Here is a 25,042-nt window from a genome sequence, read left to right as displayed (position 1 = left end):
TGCATCAAGGTAGACTGCACACCTCACACACCAAAAGAGTGTCGGTCCTTCCGGGACCTAGTCAATGCAGGATGATTAGGTCACTAGGTTGCCCTAATTTTAGTCTGTAGGGGCTAGTTAATTTATGTTAACTCATTTTGTCAAGTTTTTGGGTGTCTCATTTGTATTGTAGGGATACAAAAAATGTATGTTCTTGTTCTCATTCTTTCTTATTTAAATATATACAAAAAAAAACAAACAAAAATTTTATGAATATCAAACACATAAAAATTTGCTCAAAATCATAAAGGAAGCTAGTAAGTACACATTCTACTAATTGGCTAGCTCGTATAAGAAGATAATAAATATCATATAGTATATGCAAAAATATAACTTAATTACCTGGATCTTGTTTTTCTCAAACTTGGTGTAATGTATTAGACAAAGCACTTGTTGAGGAGAAATTGACAATCCAGCAATGCCATTGGAAGAGACTTTTCCTCAGCAAAGTCAACTGCCAGTCTCGAGTCTTTACTACATAAAATATATATCGTCCTCATTATTATCCCAACATGGATTTTTATAAGATTATTTTTCTTCAATTTTGGACACATTTGTCTTTTATCCAACGTGTCTTCAATAAGTAGAGTAGGTTAATTACAAAATGTTACCATAAGTAATTTCTTACTCTATGTATTTCAATTTACGTTACAAACTTTTTTTTATCTGAGTTTCGAAAAATATTCGATAATATTTTTTCTACAAATATCCTAAAATCTGATTTAACTTGCAAAAATCTCATTTTATCGTTTATGAGATGATTCATAACCACAACAATATTTATAAATAACTTTAGATCTAGGGATCGTTTGGTTGGGAACAAGGTATCCTAAAATTAATTATTTCGAAATTAACTATCCTGGGATAAGTTATCCCACCATATATATGGGATAAATTATCTCAAACATGGCAACCAAATAAGACACAAAAATCTTATCTCATCACTATTTTATTATTCATTACTATTTATTTTTATTCCTCACATCAAACCAACCGAAAGTTTAAAACAATCTTTTAGCTGAAGATGAAGAAGAAGTTATGTGAAATTCAAGCGAACACTTTGGAGGTTAGAAGTTTTGTTTAAGTAAACATGAACTCAAATTGTGAAAAAGTCTTGCATAAATAGAAGATTTGAAACTTCATTTGCTTCTATTACACGTTCAAAATCACTATTTCAACCCTTGTTTTTAAAAATGTTTTTTTGGCATATTCTGGACGAGTTTCGTAGCGGAGCGTATCAAAAATATTATAAGGCACAAATTGAAGACATAGATTCATAGGGCGTAAGTTTTAGAATCCGAGGCATAAGCTCCAAATGTAAAAACGTAAGCCCTGGGTGTAAAAAATGTACGCCCGGACGTTTTTATTCTTAACTTTTTTTGCTTCAAACCATATTTTTTATTATTTATGTAATGATATTTCTCAAATAGTAATTGTAATTTCTTTTTCTTCATTATTGGTTATTAATTCCTTTCTCAAATTAAAATCATAATATATTTCTATATATTAAAACCTATTTGTAAAATTGAAAGTATTACTTTTGTTTATTTTCTTAGTTATTTAATCATATATATATATATATATATATATATATATATATATCAAATATCTTATTTAATCATATATGTGTATATATATATATAATGTAATTTTTCGACAAAGAGCATATACTTGGACACCCTGGGCATAGTGTAGCTACACCACTGCAAGCGACACCTTTCATCGGATAATTACCTAGTATATAGAGATCAAATTTTGATAAATATAGTGATTAAGTTGTGAAAATTCCTTGGGATCGTATATATATGATCTAGCCCTCTACTCTCATAATTATATGTTTNTATATATATGAGACTACGTCCCGTAAGTCCATAAGACTTACGCACCCATGTCTCGAGGCTTGCGTCTCGCTCCGTATGCTATAAAACATCTTGTCTCACGGCCCCACCTTTAAAAAATTGAATTTTCAATTTCTAATATATGATATTTCACTTTGAAATTAAAACTCTAAATGTAAAATTCATAGTCAAATTTCTCATTGAAAATTATCATTTCAATATTTGTGTGACCCGAATTGGGCTGGCCATACAAAAGGGAAAATTAGGCAGTTAAAAGCGAATTTATATTACTTAATTATTCATTATAGCTATAGTTTGCTATAATTACCACTCACGATTAATATTATACATTAGTTATGTAGGTTGACTTCGAGTTTGTCTAATTAGCCACATTTGTATAAGTATAATTCGCCAGAATATACAAATACATATGTATAACATACAATTATTTCATCAATATACATATACAATTTACCTCTCTCCCACTCTCCTCCATCTCTCGCTCGCCTCTCTCAATCTCACTCTCTTCTCTCTCTATCCCAATCTCGCTTACTTTTTATACAAATGCATATTTATAATACACAATTATTTAATCAATATACATATACAACTCACCTCTCCCACTCTCTGCCCTCTCTCGCTCGCCTCTCTCCTCCTTCTCCCAATTTTGCTCGCCTCTCTCCTCTCTCTCCCAATCTTGCTTGTTATATATACAAATACATATGTATAATATACAATTATCTAACCAATATACATATACAATTCACCTCTCTCTCACTTTTTCCCCTCTCTCGCCTTTCTCCTATCTCTCTCCACTACAACAAAAATAACTTTTAGCGGTAAGTACCATTAGATCCAATATTACTAAAGTTTTTAGGGACATATACAAAGAGTATTAATTGCCGCTAAAAATACATATTTAGCGGCTATTGCTAATTAATTGCCGCGAAAACTCATTTTTGATGTAGTTCTCCCAATCTCGCTCACCTCTCTCCTCCCTATAACATATAGCAACGAATTGTAATTAATAAACTATAATTATGGAGAGTAATTAGGCTATTTTTTAGTAACTATGAAAAATCCTCAAAAAACTAAGTGCTATACATAACTATCTTTTTTACTAACCCGTTCATATTTAAACAGATTGGATAAAATTACGTGAATGGATTCCTTTTAAAAAAATAATTACTTATTTTAAATATACTTTTTAATTATTACCATTTATATAAACTTTTTTTAATTTTTTTCCTTTTCTCTATCTCGCTCTTTCTTTCTTTCTCTGTTTCGCTTTTTCTTTCTTTCTCCTTTACTGTGTTTCGCTTTCTTTTTTTTCTTGTTTCTTTCTCCCTTTCTTTCTTTTTTCTTTCTTGTTTTTTTTTTCTCTTCCTCCTTCTCCTACTATTGTTTTTTTTTTTTTGTAGAATAGTCAATAATTCTAGATTGAATAAAACTTGTATCAATAGATAATTAGACAAGTAATATAATCGTAACAAATGAAGAGACATAAACACTGTAAAATGAATTAAACTTTAATTAAAATGTATTACAAACATATTAAAGTTGAATTATTAGAAGAGAAGTAATATAATCGTAACAAATGAAGATGCATAAGAAATTGCAAAATGAATTAAACTTGAATTAAAAATGTATTACAGACAAATTAAAGTTGAATTATTAGAAGAGAATTAAATATGAATGCAGAATGTAGAAAACAAAAGAACATTCTTTGATCTACATGTAAACTGAATAAAACTTGTATCAATAATCGTAACAAATCAATTGATTAATCGCAAAGTGAATTAAAAATACAAAAGTGTATTACACAAGTATTGAAGTTAAGGTAGAAGAGAGAATTAAGCATGATAAAAAAAATATAATAAAAAAAATATTAGACAATGATTTATAGAGTGAATTAAACTTATATTTATAATGAATTAAATTTGTATTAAAATTGTATTAAACGGTATTAAATTTGAATAAGAAGAGAGAATTAAGAATGAATGGAAAACGTAACTATGACTGACGAGGCAATGATTTGTAGAGTGAATTAAACTTGTATCAATAATGAATTAAACAAGTATCCAATAGTAACAAATAAATCAAAAGGTCGTGAAATGAATTAAGTTTGCATCAAAATAGTATTACACAGTATTTAAAGTTGAATTAGAAAAGAGAATTAAGAATGAATAGAAAACGTAACTAATGAAAGATATGACAATGATCAATAAATTGATAAGTTATATTAATAATGGATTAAACAAGTATCCAATAGTGACAAATCAATCAAAAAACTTCAAAATGAATTAAATTTGCATTAAAATTGTATTATCTAATTCAACTTTAATACACTTGCAAGACCATTTCAATGTTATATTTAATTCATTTCAATCTTATATTTCTCCCAAAATCAATTTTAAACTTAACCAAACCCTCTTAAAATTGAGATATAAACTCCAAACGACATTTTCAATCATTTGTAGGAACTACCTATTCAAACTTATCACAAATTTATAAATTCAAATAATGAATTCAAAATTTGAAGTTTTATAATGACCATCAATGGTGGACTCTTAATTCTGTAATTTTAAAGATTTGAACTTTCTGCTTAAAAATGTAATTTTATGCAAATTTACAGTCTTTTTGTTCCTCTTTTCATCTTGTTTTTGAATAAAAATAGTGACATGAAAAAAATTGATTTGAGGAATATAATTATTTAGATAAAAAGTTCAAAGAAAAGAACAAGAATTAAAAAAAAAAGAAGAGGAGGAAGATAAATAACACTAGTGAAAGAGACAAAAAATTAAAAAAGTAAAAAAAAGAAGAAGAAAGAGGCGAAGAAGCAGAAGAGTAGAAAGAAAGAAAGAGTCAAAAAAGCAGAAGAATAGGAAAAAGGGTTGAGAAAGAGGCAAAGACCGTACAATTTTCTTAATTCCAAAAAAATATTATATTTAATTAGAAAAATTATGTTGACATAAATGGTAAATATTTTTATAATATAGTAATACTTATGTGGGGGTCAAATATGGGCTTAGCCCATATTTAATCACTTGGGTCTTAAGGGTCTAGATTCCATAATATTCCATTAAAACGAGCCCATATTGCTCACACGTTTCTCTCTTTCTTTTGTTATTGTCATTTAACATAAACAGTGAATACTTATTAGCATCAAACATTTATATTATAAATTAATATAATTTAGCATGATTAATTAAATAATCTGATATAGTGAAAATATGTATTAGTTAATTACGGGGTTAATGATAAAATTTTTTATCTATAAACACATGTCATACATTTGTTCATTTGGTCTGAACTTTATATATGAATACAGTTTTATCATTTTAAGAAGTTTATCAATTACTCTTATGAGATCCATTTAAAGTAACGATCAATCTCCGTTATCTTTTCATACCGATTATATTCTAATAATTAGAAATTGTTACTCTAAACAAATTAAAATTGGATTTGAGTTACATATATATCACTAATTATTATGTCATCTTTACATGATTCATAATTTAGTTTAAAAGTTCTTACTGGAAGGTTAGATTACCATTGTGGTCACTTTTTTTTTTTTTTTTAAAAAAGATAGACTTCACATATTTTCAGTAAGAAAAGAAACTTGAAGAAAAATAACCCTCTTTCGTATATTTTTTTTTTCTTTCGTATAAATTAGTACGTCTTAAGACTTGTTTTTTTTTTGTTTATGTGTTTTTTTCTAATGGAAAAATACTCTTTTTAAGATAAAAAATATACAGCACACACAAGACAATAATATATGGTCACGAAAAATAGAATTTGTTTTTTATGTCCAAATGGATCTACATGATCAAGTTGGAAAACCTTTAGTAAATGAGAACATCCATAATATATGATCTATTATATACAAATTATTTGGTTGATTTTATTTCTTGCTTTAATTCTAAAAAGGTAATTTAAAATCTTGGATGAATTAAGCGATAATGCAAGGAAAAACGAGAAACAAAGAAAAAAATGAAAAATCACAACGTCAACTTCAGTATCATTGGTTTATCATGGGATAATTATAGCTTTAAATACTTCAGTCAACTAATTTATAAAATATATAATAATGTATATTTCATATTCATACTCTAATATATACTATACATATAACATATACGGATCATAGTACATATGTTGTATTTATTTCAATCATGCATCATTGATAAATCGGCAAAGGGCCTAAAATACCCTCGAAGTATTGAAAATGGTACACAATTACCCTCCATCCACCTATTGGCCCCCAAATACCCTTCACATCCACCTTTGGGTCCAAATTTACCCCTTCATTAACAGACCAAAATTAAAAATAATTAAATAATAATTTTTAATGACGTGGCACTCAACCATTGGTTGTAATTTAATTATTTAAAATAATTTTTAACCCACCCATTACTTTCCCATTCATTTTTCCCTTATTACCCTTCTCTCTCCCCACCCCCCCAAATCCTAAAATATGAAGGGAACAGAAAAGAAAAATGTAAAGGAAAAGCACTATTACTGGTTTATCAAATGGCCTGCCTAAAGCCATTAGAACAAGCATTGCACACCATCTGTTTTTTCCTATAGTTCAAAATGTTCATTTGTTCCAACGTGTTTCGCCGAACCTCCTTTTCCAACTGGTAATTTTCTCCCCTTCCCTTGCCGTCTCTTTTGTTCTCTCGATCACTCTTGCATTGGTTTTAACAGTGTGATATTTTGATTTCTAAGGTTCCTGAAATGGAAGCTGAATACTTCCCTCCGAAGCAAGACGTAATTTTGCAGAATGAGGCACCAACTGATCTGTATATAATAGTTTCAGGAGCAGTGGTAAGTTAGTTTATAGATTTTGTGTATACTATTAAAGCTGTGTTTGTCATGTTGTTAATCAGTATGTTATATGTTATTGTTGCAGGAATTTATAGCACAGATTGAAGGGCTAGAGCAAGTATGTATATTACTACATAGTAACTATTATTATTAAGTGTCAACTTTAGGATATATAACTAAATCTCTCTTCTCAATCATATTCCCAAACAGACAATTGGAAAAGCTGTTGCAGGAGAAATATTTGGAGAAATAGGTGTTTTATGTGGGAGACCACAGCCATTTGCTGTTCGAACAACCGAGATTTCTCAGATTCTAAGGCTAAACAGGACATCATTGATGAACATTCTTCGAGCAAATCCAGAAGATGAACGGATTATTATGAACAATCTATTGATGGTAAGTAAACCAGATTATGTACTGGTAAATTATCCACTGTTGTTATTTTAAATAATTAAAATGGGTGGGTTTAGTTAAAATGGGTGAGTTTAGTTAAAATGGGTGGGTTAAAAATTATTTAAATAATTAAATTACAACCAATGGTTGAGTGCCACGTCATTAAAAATTATTATTTAATTATTTTTAATTTTGGTCTGTTAATGAAGGGGTAAATTTGGACCCAAAGGTGGATGTGAAGGGTATTTGGGGGCCAATAGGTGGATGGAGGGTAATTGTGTACCATTTTCAATACTTCGAGGGTATTTTAAGCCCTTTTCCGTTGATAAATTTGTCTGCAATAACTATTCTAATATTTATATCTCGGTAAATTAAATTTAACTTATTTTCACTCAATCTATATATTTTAACTCATTTAAATTCAATTCAATCTAATTATACGAAGCCCTGTACCGCATCGGCAAATTAAAGGCGTATACCTTTCTTTATTTAGAAATTGGCAGAATATAGGTGGTGGGAAATTGGGGTGGCCTATCCCTTTCGATCTAGGGAGTTGGGATCTTTTGTTTCATAGTCTTTATCTCTCCCCGTATATTATTCTCTCTGTTTCTATTTAATATTAGAAATGACATAAATATTAAGATATCAATTATTTAATATTAGAAATGACATAAATAAACATTTAATATTAGAAATGACATAAATATTAAGATATCAATTATTTAATATTAGAAATGACATAAATATTAAGATATCAATTATTATTATAAGTTAATTATAATTCTATGTTTAATTTGAAAGTTAGTTATAATTTTATATTTAATTTAAAAAATTATACAATTCTCTAAGTAATAATAAATATATTTTTTAATTTCAAAAAATATGCATACAACTTAGTAGTAAAATATTTCTAAACTTAAATAAAAATATATTTTAAAAAATTATTATCCCATTTTGATTTATTAAAATAAAATAAATAAAAAATAAAAAATATAAACAAATAAATAAAGACAAAAAAGTACTATTTAATATTTGAAATTTTGCTTGTAACTTGTAAAAGCCACATTTAATTTCTGACATCTATGTGTTTTGTGGCCCAATTACGTGTTTCCTTTGGGTCAAAAGGTCTTCTAGTTTCGTCTACTTTGACTTGAGAGTTCACAATAATAACGATAAGATTTACAGTAATTTGCGCATGAGTATTTCCCATGATATGGTTGGGTGACCGCACTTTTCTCTAGACAGCCAAAATTTGTGGTCAATGCCCACCTTCAATACTCCCTTTCTTTCAAGTTAAGTGACAGAGGTTCTTCTGGTTTAGCTATCCTTGGGTTATAAATTTTTTAAAATATTTTTAACGAGGCCTATTTATTTATGTGATATAATAATATAAAATTATGAGATAACATTAAAAATTTTATTTAAATATCTGTTATATATTTTTTATATTGTATATTTTAATAAATATAATAATTTCATAATCTTACCAAATAAATTAAAAAAATTATAAAATCACAAAATAAATTATTATAAAACTATTTCTTCTCCACTTAAGTAATTGCTTCGTCTAACTTTAATTCAATAAAAAAAATTAAACATAAATTGCATCGTTTTTGTCTTTAATATAATCCTTCCAAATATTACAAACAATTTTCTCATGAAAAATCGAGAAGACAAACCAATTTTGTTACTTTGAGTTGTATTAAAAATAAAATGGTAGAAGTAATAAATTAGGTGTTGGAGTAAATTAAGAAAATAAATTTATTACTCAACAGTCGATTGGTGTGAGTTAAAGTGATTATATGTTGGTGATAATAATAAATTTTATGTCGATGTGAATAATAAATTTTAAAAAGTAATGATGTGATTATAAATTTTATTTATAAATAAATTAAATGGTTAGTAGATAGATATAAATGTGGGGTCATTATGACAAAATATAAGTTTGTGTATCAATTTTTGCATAAAAAGTATCTCAAATCAAGATATGAAATTCCCATATCACGAAGAATATGAGATCACATCTCATGGATATAAAACCACGAGATGAAATCAACGTGAAATCACATGTCTAAAAGCTGATTTATTTCACGATAGCCCATGGCCAAAAGCCTACTAAATAAATTTTGAGCAAAATCTTATCATGTGTTTGGTAATTAATTTCACGAGAAATATTTGATACTTTTAATTAATATAATTTATACTTTAAGTCTTAAAAAATTATTAACATTACTCATAAGTTTCTATTATCATTTTATAATAAATATATTCTATTAAAAAAATAACTTTATAATATAATTAATGAAATTTATGACAATTATTAACAATCAAACAATAATATGGTCAAGAGTTGTATAATAACCACATAGTAAAACGTGTCACTGATTGAAGAAAAATTATAACACATTAAATATAAATTATTTAATAATTGTAGATAGATACTAATTGGAATTGATAGATGATGAATGTTTATAAAATATAAAAGTTTGAGATTATTTTTGAATTTTCAAAAAATTTAAATATTAGAATTTGACTCAAATTTTAGCTTTTTCTTTTTCTAGAATTGGAAAATTTGGGATTTTTGTCAAATATATTGATTGCCTAATGACAAGTTTGTATAGCCAAAACACTTATTCTCAATTATTTTCAAAATATATTTATAATCAAACAACACCTTTTAGTTAGATATTTTCAAACATATATTTTATATATAAGTAAGTCTAAAGAAAAAAAAAACCTGACTAATATAATAAAATTAGTAAATAACTTTGCGTAGTATAATGTCATGATTGATACCCATTTTCTTGATAATGGATTAATTGAGCCAACCAGATATGATGTTTATACTCTGCATATATAATGCAAATAAAAGTAGAGGAGGTGTCAGGTGTGGGGTTCACTATTGTTTATATGTTGCAAAAACAACTATGGGATGTATCCTAAGTTTGAAAACTTAAATCAATATATATATATTCTAATCAGATTTACTAGTATTTAATACGTAGTTATTTTATTTATATTTTGCATGATAAATTGTTTTTTTTTATTCTCTTTCAGTACACGTAGTCCAAACTTTTGGTTGGTTAAGCTCCTTCTAAAATCTAATCAAACAAGTACAAGTCGAGTAAACTTGGAATTTAGCCAAAGGATTTGGGCCTTTTGCCCAATCAAGGAACTGGATTTTAGTCAATCATAACGTGGGTTACATAAGCAGCCAGCAATGAAATGAACTTGACCATGAAAATGGAAATTGAATTTCATATTTACGATGATTCTCTATATTTATATTAAAATTTAATGAATATATAAATAATGTACGTGATAAAAAGAGATCTCATCATTTTGTCGATTGCTAAGAGAAGAAAGAAATCTTCTTTTAAATGAGTTGATCTAATCCAATAATGAAGTATTTCTTTGTAATTATTAGCCGCTATATTTTAGTTTAGAATTAATAAGATAGAGTTGCCTCCTTTACTTATATGGTCCAAAAAAAATGAAATTGTTTAATTGGTACAGGATGTTTTATTCCCAAGCAGTTCTATGCAAGTGGTATATAAGGGGGGTGGGGTTCAGCTGAATGATAAGTGGGACAGCCTTGTCTCTGTCATTGTTACTGCTGTAACTTAACAAAAGTGGTACTGCATCTGTTCTTTGGTCCTAACTATACCAAGTGGTATTGTGTAGGGTTCATATACATTCTCACCAACATTCAACCTTCTATATTTTTGCTCTTATCTATTCAACTCCTTTTTTTTCTTCTAATAATTAATAAAAAAAATGAATTTATAACTTTGATGTTATAATGAGGCAAATAATCGAAATTTTCTTAATATTACCACAGAGAATAAAAAAGACAACTACAAAAGATAATTACACATTTTTCTAATACTATAGTCTGTTTCAATACTCCTAACCTAATGTGAAAGGCGGAAAAGAAAAAAAAAACATTTATTTTAGGACCAACACTTTATAAACGTGAGTTTATTCATACTAATTTCAGTGGTCCATCTTTATTAAAGGGATATATAGTCCTATATGGTTGTAATTTTTGAAATTAAGACCTTAATAATAATCATTCTTAAAAGTAATTAATTGAGATTAATTAGCATAGAATACGTAGGTGAAAATCATGTAAACATAATTATAATAAACAGCTAAAATATAGTACTAAACACCTAATTTGGTATAAATAAAAAATGGGACAAGTATCTTGGAGTATAGTTGACAGTAGAGCAATCATTAGGAAATAAGTGTGGAGCGTCCTAGTCCATACTTTCTATATACACATTACCTGATTTGGAAAAGAACGTTCATCCAATTATACTATATACTATACAGTTTATTGCCTCTTTCATAGGAAGCAGCAAAATTCAGATAGCGACACAAAATCCCCCCACCATATATTATAGATACGTATACACATACGGTGGTTTAAATTCCTTCCAACATAAAGAAACTTTTTGAGCTGAGTCGCACCTGCATTTGATTAATTAGAAGATGCGTACCATGGCGAGTTCCGCCTCATCCAGAGGCATAGCCGCCATTGTGGGCGTTGGGCCTAATCTTGGACGCTCTATCGCTCGCAAGTTCGCCCATGAAGGCTATACAGTTGCTATACTCGCCCGTGACTTGGGTAATTTAACTTCTTTCACTCCTTCTATTTTGCTATTCAGGATTTAAGTTTTGCGAATTTCGCAGTTCCATGACTTTCCATATAAAGTTAGTGGTATTTACTCTTTTCATTGCAGGAGAGTAAAAAGTTTCTTATAGTTACTTCTCTGTTATTACATTATTTCAATTTTCTTATTGCTATGGCATAGGTTGAGTCTTTTCAGATGGATTTGATGTAGTAATTGAAGATTCTGTTGTCACATTGTAAAAATGGACATGCAACTGGATATATATATTTTTGTGTGTTATTTACAGATAGATTATCTAGATTTGCTGATGAGATAGCGAGAGAAGAGAAGGCGCAGGTATTTGCTATCCGAATCGATTGCTCCGATTTACGAAGCGTTCGAGAGGCATTTGAGGGAGTTCTATCACTGGGTTTTGTGGAAGTCCTGGTTTACAATGCATATCAGCCAGTATCTTGGAATCCCACTAATTTTACCGACATTAAAGTCGAACAATTTGAAAAATCTATCGCCGTCTCTTCCGTCGGCGCCTTCCACTGCGCTCAACAGGTTCCAATTTTTTCACAAACTTTTTATCTACATCATAAAATTAAAATATATTTTCAGTCTTAAACCATAAGATTCAAAAGTATCATAGTATTTACTTCCTAAAATTCATATCAATTTAAGACCAGACAAGCAAATTAAAACGGAAATGTAATAGTGTAAAGAATCTTCATACTAGTAGTCTGAATTGAAAGTTTGTTGTATGAGAATCTATTTTTTTTTTCAGGTACTACCAGGAATGGTGGAAAGAGGAAGAGGGACGATTCTGTTTAGTGGTTGCTCAGCTTCTCTGAATGGCATTGCCGGCTACTCCGAATTATGTAATTTATTACTCCTAATTTTTTATTTTTTTTTTACTTTTGGAAATTTCAGTTTTCGAAGGATGATAATATTCCATTAATTTACGGCTCCAACTTTGCTTTATTTTTTTTATTTTTGGTTAAAATCAACAGGCTGTGGAAAGTTTGCAATGAGAGGGTTATCCGAATGCCTGGCAAGAGAGTTCCAGCCACTTGGAATACATGTGGCACATGTCATCATCCACGGCATCGTCGCCGCACCTCGGTACTACTCTCCACTCATTATATATTCCCTTCTTACTAGTTTTGGAAAATCTTTTCTGCTTACTCAATCTCTCTGCTTTTATTTTATATAAATATATATTCTTTTTTTATCCAACAAGATGCAGGAATCTTTGTTGTATTTGCCTTTGTAACAATGACAACTCAGTTTCCAAATGATTTTGGATTCTTTTCTTTTGTTGGACTGCTATTCTAATTATCTTGTAGCAATAGAATATACTCATAAATGAATCCATCAAGAATAAGTCAGCCTTAATAAAAAGATTGTGGACCAGAAAGATCTTGTAAAATTCTTTATACTAGCAATTAGAATGCTGCTCTTACCTGTTAAGGCTATTGATGCCCCAAAAAAGCAATTTTACTTTATATATATGCCCTAGTGGGGCATGTATATTAAAGGAACCTGGAAAATTTGCATCTAGTCTGTAGATAAGACCGGGTAAATTTGGATTTTGGACTCATTGTCAATTGCCTGGTTATGTATGTAATTTTAGGTTGTTGAGCTTGATTATATACCCATCGCCGTGGAAGTTTGGTGTTACCACGAAATATTAGTTTCTCTCTCTAGATCTCTCATCTCTCTCGAAAGTTTTTGTGTTCTTCATTCATCAATCAAGTGTGTGTGGATTCGATCCTAACATGTAAGGAATCCAAAAAGGATTTAGGGATTGCTTGCAAACCAAACGCCGTAGTAATTTTATATAGGAATATATTACTTGTTGCAGATTAGCCAACTGTCGTGAGTTGTGTATGCAGGGGGGCCAATTCACAGCAAAGCGTAGGAAGGGATGGATTGATGGACCCAGACGCGCTGGCCCAGACCTACTGGTACTTGCACATTCAAGATAGATCTGCTTGGACCCAAGAGATTGATCTTCATCCTTTCAGCCAAAGATATATGTAGAATCAAAGAATATGTACTGCTATAATAAGTTAGACATTTTCAATTTAGTGTGGTTTTCTATGATTGATTGGGATTTTATGTACATTTCATTTGGTTTGGGATTGTAACAATTGAATTTGAACAACTGAATAAAATATTCGCATGAGTTTTGAACTCTTTTAAAATAGCATAAGTTTCTGTTTTGAAAAATTTCATATCCAGTTAAACTTTTTCACATGAATTAAAATCGAGAATTATAATTTAGGTAGTGACAGGTCTTTGAATGGTTAGAAGTGGCATTCGTGTTCTAATTGAGAACACAAATATCGGACTTTCTTTATGACGTACACGTAACCTCCGATACATATTTGGACCAGAGAAAAATATTAGTCGTCATCCATTTTGGCCCACAACTGTTTATAGCTGACACAAACCAAAATGATTAGTCTTATCGTTGCCAGTCTATGTCTCAAAAAGGCAACGATGCTAACACCAAACCCATTTCTTAACCTTTCATTTTCTTAGCTCTCTTGGTTAACTTTAAGTTTGAAACTTAGAAATTTAAATTTTTAAAATTACTTAAATTTGTATTTTATTTGATTTTTTTTTGAAGTTTTATGGGTAAAAGATTCAACAAATTGGTCTTAGCTAATTTTTGAGGACGTAAAAATACTTTAATAAATTTTGATCAAATTTCATGAGAAAAACATTGCACATCATGGTTGGTGAGGTATTTCAAGGGCACGCCCACAGTGCTGCTTCAGAGCAAAAACGTTGCACATCATCATCCTAACAGATATACCAGACTTCTTAAACGGTTTAGTTTATTTGTGTAACCAACCATGTGGCGATCGACATGCCTTTTTCACACTTCTACTTTTGTATGTATATATATATATATTTTTTTTTTCCACCGTTTTAATATATTTATCTCATTTTTCAAAATTATTTTATATATTTAAATATTGTAAATCGTGATAATTGAAAACTTGAAAAAAAAATAAAAAAAAATAAAGAGTATTCAATTGCTTATAATTCTTTTTTTATTGATTCATAAAATTAATCCATCCGGGTCGTATAAAATGAGACAAAAGAAGTAGCATGTATTACTTAATTTGAAAACTACTTAGAAAGTACTGTAAATCTCAACAATTAACAACATATATAACTCTTGAAATTCTATTTCTAGTACATATATTGGGACACCGAAGTAACATATATTATTTAAAAATTACATAAAAGTACTATAAATTACAATAATTAACAACTTAAAATATTTAAAATCATATTAAAATTTAATTAACTCTCTAAAATTTATTTGTCACAAAAGGTGAGACAAAAAAGTACTTAAATATTGGATTCGTGCTAGCACACACTTGAGTCTAGTATAGTATAAAGATTATCAGTAAACCAATAATAATAGGAAGTTAATTTCTCTGGTTGATCTTCACCTCTAAGCAAGCAAATAAGAGAAGCTCAACTAAAGATAAAAAAATAGATGTACAGGATTATAAACTTATATGATGATCATGGAATATCTAGTCCTCGCTAGCTTGTATTTTCTTCATGATTGTTAATTAGTAGAGGTTAGGTACCTCATTAGTTTGGGAAAAATAAGACCTAACTTCCCTGGCTTGTACTTTAAAAAAATAAAAATAAAAAAATAAAAAATATCAATTTAAGACGAAACACTTCTGCAAATTTCTGTACATATGTTTGAAATTCGACATTTACTACAAGGCAATGTTCCAAATGTCAGTTTAAGACACCTTGCACTATTTTGTTTATGTAAACCCCTTGCTGCTGCTATGTGCAGAGCACAAGTTTGTGTGTAAGAGAAACAAAAAGCTAAGAGTTCCATCTACGTTCATAGTTTACGAATGGGATTGAGTCAGATGATCTATCAATACCCAACATGCCAGGGGGACACGGATAATTGTTAGACTGAGATACATACCTAGCGTATGAAGAATTTGGATAACTTCCATGACCATAATGTTGATGCTCTGGAACTGGCAAAGTATAAGAGGAGTGAGAGCCTAAATGTGATCTTGGCGCTGAACACCAGTTAGATGAATGCGATATGGTATTCTTTGGCTGTAAGAATATGACTCAAATTGGCGAAAATTATTTGCTGGAGGATAATTGAACTGCAATGAGGTCTCCCTAATGGCAGGCACAAAGCTTGGATTCCTCATAGGGGGTTTACTGTTACTGGCCTCTGCCAAATTCAATCTTCCTGGTGGATGAGGCTTTCGCTGGTGGTTTTTCGTTCTTTTACTTCCTGCCATTGCTTTCCCACGTTCATCAATAGAATGATTATGTTTTTTTACATTGCTTGTCTGCATCATTTTGCTTGGCCTCATATGACGATCAAGTTTCTGGCGCTTGTTACCTACATGTAACAAAAACTACATTACAGTAAACACAAAGTTTTAGTGTGTATTGAGTGAAAAGCTGGTGATGCATCAATTTAATTTCCGTAAAAGGCACCTTTGTTTTTAGAGGATGCTTTTGTCGGTTTTGTTGATTTTGATTTTCTGGTTGCTCTAATAAATCTCGCTGCATCTCCACGTTTGTGCTTCTCTCCGAGCACTTCTAGTCTTTCCTCTTCATCCCTCCATCTCTGATTATCCAGCAGCAATAACAGTTAAAATGATAGAATATCTAATAAGAACTACAGGTACTCCAGAATGGCTGGCAGGTTCACCTGTCTGAAAGTCTTCATCTTATAAAGGTTTCGTCCCTTCACAAGCAATGGAAAAAGTGGAGGTAATTGTTTAACCCCTTCGCTCCATAACACCTCAACCTTGTTAATCACAAAAAGTAGATGGAGATATATTTAGCAAAACTTTGCTTATGAAATTGCACAAAAGGGTTATTAGAAGAATGATAGTGCTAGACTGCTAGGTGTTCAAGAAAGCTTATATCCATAATCTCTCAGTCTCACCCAGAAAAAGTTTATTTCACTTGTAATCAGATATCTCAGTGAGCTCAAACTCTCTCTTGAGCCTTACCGTAAAGGTATGCTGCTGTTTGGCAGCGCCATAGCTCTCCTTGACAATCCTACCAGCAATGGTTCTCTTCCCTGATTGTTCTCCACCCCTTTTCATCTTTTCAAACCTTCAAAACACGACATGATTAATCCAAAAGGCAAAGACCACTCTACACTGACAAACTGTGAAACAAACAGGAGAATCGTTTAGGTGAATACTTCTCGTACACTTTCTGTTGAAATAATACAACATCTCCTTTACATACGTCACCTGCACATGGAATCACCAACCTAAATACTCAAAGATCAAAAACAAAAGGGGAAGTACAAGAAGCATAGATGAAACAGAGATTCTGAGGTGTCATTGATGGCTGATGCCAAATATTAACTACCAGTGCAGTTTATGGTAAAAGACGATCTGGGATATTGTCTTTGACCATTTCCATCTTTAATCCTGTGTACAAATGAAGCAATAAGACTTCCCATTAGCATAGGAGGAAAAGAATGAAAGATTACTGGGAAAAGGTAGAATACAGTTCAAAATATGGAGTGACAAGATCATATTTACAATTAATCCAAAACACAACTTCTAGTTAGTTGAATTTTCAGTATGATTTAGAACGGAACTTTTGCAGTCAGTTGCAAATTTAGAATGATGAAGTAGGAACAGAATCATGGAGCACTTCTAGTCTCATTAATGATGCAAACCAGGGTTTTTAACTTGCTTGACTATATGCACCAGTAATTTGTAAAGTTTTCTCCCATTTTCTTAAATATTCTTATGCAATCTCAAGCTGGCTGCTCATACTTAGCAATCTGAATGCTTGAAGCTCAAGTTATTAATGAGATCCATCCTTGTACCACAAAACAAAACATAACAGGAAACATATACATACATACATACATACATACATATATATATATATATATATATATATATATATATATGAAAAGAAAGATAATATAGAAATGGTTGATGGAATGCCATGAGAGCAACACTCTATTGGACATACACAAAAATTCTAGTGCTGCATTTAAATATATCAGGTTTACATCTTACACTCAGACGTACCTCCAGTGCTCTATGATCCTCTGTATACATTCTTCTTTTGTACCTGATAACCTCAATCCATTTGATCGCAAATATGCTTTATAGTCCGTCAAAGCGAGCTTCCCCAATCCTTCCCTTAGCTTCCTCAATTCTCCACCACCTATATAACACACAAAAGGTGATATATTCATATATTAGAGAATACCGCAACTAACCAATTTAGAGTCGAAATATGACAAAAACTTGAAAATAGTTGGAAAATCTTTATGCATTTGCCTAATCTCCACCTTGAAAAGAGATCAAGTTATGAACCTTGTATAGAAGTGCACTGTGTATAAATGTCAGGATCCACAGTTTACATTATAATTGATAATACCCCAAATTGTCTTTTGAATAATGAGTAAATTTTCTTCACATATAATTTTTACTAGTTCTATCCTGGCCAATGGCAGGACATAGGAACCATATTGCTTTGCACCCTTCCTTTCTGTGGCCACAAAAGCTCATGTGGAAAACTAGTATCAACTGGAGTTCCATTAAAAAGATTTGTTCATGTTCACTTGGCTCCAATAACACCTGGAAAACGTCATGAGTTGTTCTTGATGGGAAATAGAATTTAAAAAAACAACACATGACGTTTCCCCCCAACATTTAACCCAATTTAGCAGAAAGCAACCAACAAAAAACATAGGCATTTAGTTGAAGAACAATCAAGTTTCCCCAAAAAACATAGGGATTTAGTGCAACTTAGTTTTCTTTAGTTTATCAGTAGATTACCAGAAACCTAAGGGCAGAAAATCTTCATACCTTGGAGAAGCTGAAGCACTCTTTCGCTACCCGATGCCTCACCTTCCTCTTGGATATCCTCATCATCATGTTCTTCAGACCGGGAAGACTCGTCTTCCTCCTCATCTTCGGAATCACCGTTGCTCTCGCTGGCCAAATAATCCAAAACTGATATGAACATAAATAATTGATATACCCTAGCAAAATTAGTTTAGAATTGAGGCATAATATAGGAAACTAATACCTTGAGGCGGAGTCGTCAAAATCATATGTACAAGCGGCATCAAAACCGTCATCCGATTCTAATATTTGTACTGATTCTTCTGAACTTTCTCCTCCTTCTTCATCGTCACCATTTTCTTGCTCGGAAGAAGAGGAAATCTCAATGACAATACGTTTTGCCCTACTCCTTTCCATCATTTCAACAGGAGACTACCCATTCTCATTCAAAATGCCCTACTTTTAACGTCCCCGCTATTTAACCACTTTTTTTCTAATTCAAAATGTCCGAGACGGGTTGAATCTATTTAACTTTCCGTCACTAATTTCTCGTGAAATAATATAAAATAGTTACAAATTATTATTACCCTTATATATAAGCTAAACAAAAAGAGTATCAATACAACACAGTTTTCCAAAGTTGTACCAATAGTATTGAAAATTGTACTCTACCATGTAAGCCCTATTCACTATTGAATAAACATGTGTCCTTACATGCTTTAGTTTTTAATTATATTTCTATGATTCTATCACCGATCTATCATTTTTCCAGTCATTTTCTACATTTTTATTTCTCATTCTCACTCTTGACGGAGAAGTCGAGAAAGTGACTTATAAATGGAGGGTATACATTTTCGGAGAGGAGCATCAAATTGATGGAAAGATAGTGAAGAGTGATTTAAGTCCCCAGCTGAAACATCAATTTGGCGATAAAATTTTACATTTGACTATCGAAATTAGAGGTAATCTTTCAGTCTCAGTTTGGTTTGATTATTTTTCCTGAGATATTGAATTCTTACTTATCAAAGTCAAAATTATCTTTTATTTTATGTGCTTCCGATTTGGGAATTAGAGAAAGTTTACAGGGAGTCCATCATTATGATATGGATGCAACAAGAAAGAAAGAACATTAAGTAAAACTCACCAGAAATCTTGTGAGTATTTGACTCTTCCTTTAGCTGATTTTACACATGCATGTATTTATTCACTATTTTGTCTCAATTTCTTATGTATAAAATATATTATGAAAAAATCAGTGAAAATATAGACTCTGTGAGAATAATTTTCAAAGGTTAGTGCTATATATATTCGATAGTCATTTTCTTTGGAGATTTTCCTCCCCTTTTTTCTCCGCAATTTTGTCAGTTTGTTAGTTGGAGATTTGATTGGTATACTTCTGAACAATCTGCTTCTGTAAAATTTGACTTTTTTCCGAAGCAACATATCTGTATTTTTTCAAATTCACAATTATTGATTATCTTTGAAGTGAAAATGAAATTATTTATGATTTAGGACTCGAGAATGTCAACAAGTTAGGTCATTTAGGTTGGACCTGTATTGACTAATTTGGTTGAAGGTTGAGTATTAGTGGTCTCTCTATAGTGTTTATACTCGTGGCTTGTGAGGTGGTCGTACATTATTGTCATCACTTACCCAATTATATTTATAATATGTAGGGCCCGTTTGGATGAGCTTAATAAAAGTAGTTTTAAAAAAGTACTTTTGAAAGTGTCGAAACTTATTTTTAAAATATGCAGTTATGCGTTTGGATAAAAGTGCTGAAGTTAAAAAAAAAGTTGTTGATGTGTTTGGCAAATAAGTGCTGATAAACAATTTTTCAATTCAAAATGTCTGAAATACCCTTAAAAGCTGTTAACATAATAAAAGTTAATTAATTTATATTTTACAACCATAAATAATTATATTTTGCTATCATTTACATATTATTTTCACAACACAAATTGTTTTAAGAGGAATATAAACTTATTATAGATTTTAAAGATATATAATTTGAATAGATCAAAGAACGATTTAAGATTTTATTTTAGTTTCATCCATAGGTAATAATAATTGTCTATCATTCACATATTTCTTTATTATCACAAATTATTTATAAGAGGAATATAAATTTCTATTTAAGTTATATGTGCAACTTATTTTACATTTTAATAATATATAATTTGAATAGATCACTTGAAAGATTTAAAATTTATTTTATTTTCATTCATTAGTAATAGTAATTGTCTATATCATCCACACTAGAAAAGGGAAAAATAGAAGAAAGAGATGTTAGGGTTATGTGGATAATTTGAAGATTGTATAAAAATATTAAGAGCAAAAAAGTAAAAATTTGGTCAACTTAAAACAGCTTATAAGCTAAAAAAAAAAAGCACCCCTACACCAGCTTTTAACTTTTGGCTTAAAATAAGTTTTTTTTTAACTTAAAATAAGTTATTTTAATTATTGCCAAACAACTAAATAAGTCAAAAATCAACTTTTAAGTCAGTTTGACCAGCTTTTAAGCTGAGCCAAACAAGCTCGTACTCTAGCCGGAACATGTCATCACTTATACAACTATGCATTTATTGTACGTAGCCTTGAAAAAAATGATCAATTTTATTTCAAGATATAGTAGCTTATTTTTTTTGTACATGTACATAAAATTGTCATTCTATATCCATATAGTTAAATTACTTTGGTTGTATTGTTACGGTGAAAAAGCCCACACCTAATTCAACTATGTTGGGGTATGGGATGCTTGATGTGCTACTTAAGCGTTTTTCTCTTTTTATGTGTTGGGATGATGCTTTTTGTTGTCATGTTGTTGTGTTTGTTCAGAGTCTTTAGATTTAGAGCTAGGATGATTAAAGATGCATTTTTAGTGTTTAAAAGACGTGCTTCTTAGAGTTCATGTATTTGTTCATTTGTATAGTAAAATTGGTTAGATAAACTTTTAATGTCATGCCTTTATATTTATTTTTCACAATTATATATAAAGTAAAAAACATATTTTTCTAAGTAATTTTTGGCAGAGTCCATGGAAACATGCCTTCGATTTGTTTGTGTCACGAGTGGTTCTCTCTGCTAACTCTAAGGTACATATCTTGTTTCTTCATTTGTACGAGTATATTATTTTTTATAGAACAATAATAACAATCATTATCATAAATTCATAACTATAAATTGCTTATTTAAAATATAGTAATAATAGAAAAGGCAAGATTCTTACCTCCTCTTTGCCAACTTGTACATAAATCTCCCTACATGATTCATGTAATTGTAGCCAAGGTCAGAACCAAACTGTATAAGATTATTTGACAATACTCTTTTTGTTATAAATTCTATTCCACCCCCTATTACAAGTTAGATAACACTACAAACAAGAGCAAAATTGTATGATCATTTGAAGAAAATAAAAGATGTAGCTTTTGAACTCTGCATAAAGGATTTGTTTTTCTCATTCCAATGCTTCAATGACAATTTTCTTACTAGGAGCACTGAGCACAAATTGTTGTATCACTGAACACACTAAATCACCATTTAAAGAAATAATAGTAATGAGAAGCTTAGATGAATTGTCAATTTTCTATTTTTTGACAAGTCTACTAATTCAAGTATTTAAGAATTTAACAAGTTTATCCTATCTTAAAATTTTATTGAGGATTGTTTTAGCAAAGAAAAGTCTCATCGATGCCGGACCTTCTTTAATAATTCTATTCGAGTATTAAAATGAAGATACTTTTTAATTTTTAATGGAACTCTTTAACATTCTTGCACGCTAATTAAAGAAAGGAAAATGCTAAGGTATTAACAATATATCCAGTGCTACTTCAATCAAGTAAGTTTTACTTTTTCTGGTGATTATTTTTATTTTAATATGTAATATGTGGAATATGGATGGAGAGATTTTATCTACACCCTCTTTTTATTTGTAGACATCTTAATATATTTGACCATTTTTCCAAGCGTTTACTCTAACTACTGTCATGTCATGGGATATGAAAACGCATCAAATCTTTGTCGTTCGTCTTTGACTTTGTATTTATGTATACTATGCACACTCTGTAGAGTTTCACATTCTCATGGATTTGACTCTTTTGTGATTCAAATACATTTGGTATACTCACTAATTAGTAATGTTGGATCCTTGCTCACCTACTTGTATTGTTGAGTGATGCAAGTAACTGAGAAAAATAATTAAATTCCAGAAACAGAACAAGGGGGATTGAGAGACTAATGATGGTTGGGAATGATTTGGTAATATTCATTCCCTTAATGAGGTATTATGTGTGATTTTGACACACATAATATCTAATGAAGAAGGTTTTACATATTATGTGATTATGCATATTAGATAGGTTTTACTTGAAGAAATTGTCGTTAGCTTTTCATTTATTGAATTGAAAATCTTAAGTCAAGAGTAGTAAACTTAAATGAAAGAATACAAACATATCTATAACATACTTTTATCTCTGTCATACACGCAAACTATTAATGTTAGAGTTAAGGCTAATGACTAAGCGGGTCTAAGAGATCCGTGTACTTCGTCTCTCTATATCATCATTTTTAGTTTTACTTAATTAGTTATTCATTATCGTTTTATTAGATTCAGAAGCAACTATGTCTATGTGCAATAATTTAGATACCATCTTTGTTTAGCTTAGTTAATCAAATAGCATACTTTAATAAATGATCTTTAGGAGGACAAGAAAAAAAAAATTTATCCATAATATCTTAAGATTGCTTCCTATTAAGGATATTCAAAGAGGAAAACAATGTGATTGAGATAACACATGTAATTTATTTTTCTCTCTTTTTTTTTTAAAGATAAATGGAAGTTCAGAGATAAATTTTTTCCTTCATATATCATTTTACTTGTCAGAAGAAAAAAAAACTAGTCACCTAAAAATGCACCACTTTATGAATTTATCTAGAATAGAGATTTTGGCTCAATTTCGCTAAAAGCGGACTTGAGCAAATGTGTACCCTTATAAGGTGTTCTTAGCATAGATAAGGACATGCATAGCAAGTCAAATCTGTAAAGATAGAAGTTTGACTTTTAAAAGAACTACTTAATTAACTTTAATTTTAATCACCTTAATATAAATATGCAATTTCCGCAAATAAGAAGTTGATAGACTTAACCAGAACTTGTGCTGATTATTTTTTGTGTGTGCACTTTCATATAATTTGCAGGGAACAACACATAGTACTGTTTGGCCACAGAAGAGTTAGATATGTTGACACATTACTAGAATTTGAATCATAGTCCAGATGTTGACACATTATTAGTAATGTCTGTAGATGCAGAATGTTTCTAAAAACTTCGAGCACTCTCCCTTTCTTGCTTTTTGATTATTTCGTTTGGGTGAAAATTTGAGTCAATATTTTATGTAGTCTACCTTATCAATGATTTTGCAAATGCTTGAGTGAATATATTTTATTTCCATACTTGATCATCTCTTTCCGTAATTCATATAGACAACTTGAATAATTGTTTTTTTTTTGCAATAAATATGGCTGAATAATTTTTATCATACTTTATTATTTACCGAGAGCAAATCAACTATGTTGGGCCCCAAGCACGGGCCATATTCTTCTGGTCTAAGTCAAATAAACGGTAATCTTTAATGTTCAAAAAATTGAAATTTGATTCATCTTTCAAAATCAAGTTAATTTGGTTTCGATAAATCATTATTTAAGTACCGTTTGGTCATAGATTTTTCAAATAATATTAGAGAAAAAAATTGGCAAATAATGTTTATCCATACAATTTGGTGCAAATATCCCAAATTTCCAAAATAATAGATTTTTTCTAGTATTTGGGTCAAATTTCATTATTTGAAATCTTTTGAAAATTGAAATTTTACAACTTTTACAAAAACACTCTCTATAGTAGTTGTTTGCGTTGTATTGCATAATTTTTTTTACGTGAACACCGATTCAATAAATATTAAATGATGATATGATTGTTGATGAAAATGATGAACAATCGGCTCAGAGTAACAAAGTTATTTGTTTTGTCTACTTCACGATGTATGGAATGATGTTTGTTGCACTCACTTCAAACTACCACATTGTTCTAGTGTCATGGTTTAAAGTTGCAACAAAAAATCAGTTCACTTGTAATATACCCTTATGATTAGTTCTAAAAACTTGTGGGTCTAAATTATGTTTTTCTAAAAAAGTGAAATATATTTCCCAAATATTATGGTCAAACACATGATAAATTTTCTCCGAAATAATATTTGCCAAGAATATTCAGAAATCTATAGCAAAATGCTAGCTTAGTGATGACATTTATCAAGTTAATTTAGCGTGTGTTCGGCGTTCAATATTTCAATATCTTCCCTACTTGAAATAAGGCTGGAGGAAAGACAATTAGATTAAGGACAACCAACTGAACAATTTGGTACATGCTTTCAGTGACTATTTGATCATCCCTACCTAACCTTTAACAAAA

The 25,042-nt window shown here is 30.1% G+C and overlaps 2 protein-coding genes and 1 long non-coding RNA gene across 4 annotated transcripts; 2 read left to right on the top strand and 1 right to left on the bottom strand.

Moving 5' to 3' along the window:
* Positions 1–6,364: 6,364 nt before the first annotated feature.
* Positions 6,365–13,934, top strand: LOC107009293 (ribitol 2-dehydrogenase). 2 transcript variants are annotated; one of them, XM_015208604.2, is made up of 9 exons: positions 6,365–6,520; positions 6,609–6,707; positions 6,793–6,825; positions 6,918–7,103; positions 11,595–11,733; positions 12,027–12,286; positions 12,510–12,603; positions 12,736–12,847; positions 13,590–13,934. In XM_015208604.2, exons 2-9 carry the CDS (start codon positions 6,618–6,620, stop codon positions 13,711–13,713), a joined length of 1,038 nt encoding a protein of 345 aa, XP_015064090.2. In that variant the 5' UTR covers positions 6,365–6,520; positions 6,609–6,617; the 3' UTR covers positions 13,714–13,934. The 2 variants fall into 2 exon arrangements, with proteins under 2 accessions (XP_015064090.2, XP_015064089.2); XM_015208603.2 differs by having other exon boundaries at positions 6,366–6,520; positions 13,621–13,934.
* Positions 13,935–15,403: 1,469 nt separating this feature from the next.
* On the bottom strand, positions 15,404–19,137 carry LOC107009297 (zinc finger CCCH domain-containing protein 62). Its single transcript, XM_015208607.2, is given in 10 exon segments — positions 15,404–15,828; positions 15,831–16,142; positions 16,241–16,373; positions 16,458–16,556; positions 16,765–16,870; positions 16,962–17,013; positions 17,135–17,196; positions 17,815–17,953; positions 18,601–18,728; positions 18,824–19,137. Coding segments are annotated over 10 exon segments (1,440 nt in total). The 5' UTR covers positions 19,000–19,137; the 3' UTR covers positions 15,404–15,595.
* Positions 19,138–19,399: 262 nt separating this feature from the next.
* Positions 19,400–24,015, top strand: LOC107009296. Its single transcript, XR_001455389.2, has 4 exons — positions 19,400–19,541; positions 19,652–19,733; positions 21,599–21,674; positions 23,776–24,015. It is a non-coding gene; the product is annotated as an uncharacterized LOC107009296 (long non-coding RNA).
* Positions 24,016–25,042: the final 1,027 nt, after the last annotated feature.

This window comes from Solanum pennellii, chromosome 2 (assembly GCF_001406875.1).
Source record: "Solanum pennellii chromosome 2, SPENNV200".
Lineage (NCBI taxonomy): Eukaryota > Viridiplantae > Streptophyta > Magnoliopsida > Solanales > Solanaceae > Solanum > Solanum pennellii.
Note: the sequence above shows the minus strand (reverse complement) of the source record. Positions and strands in the feature narration are given on the sequence as shown.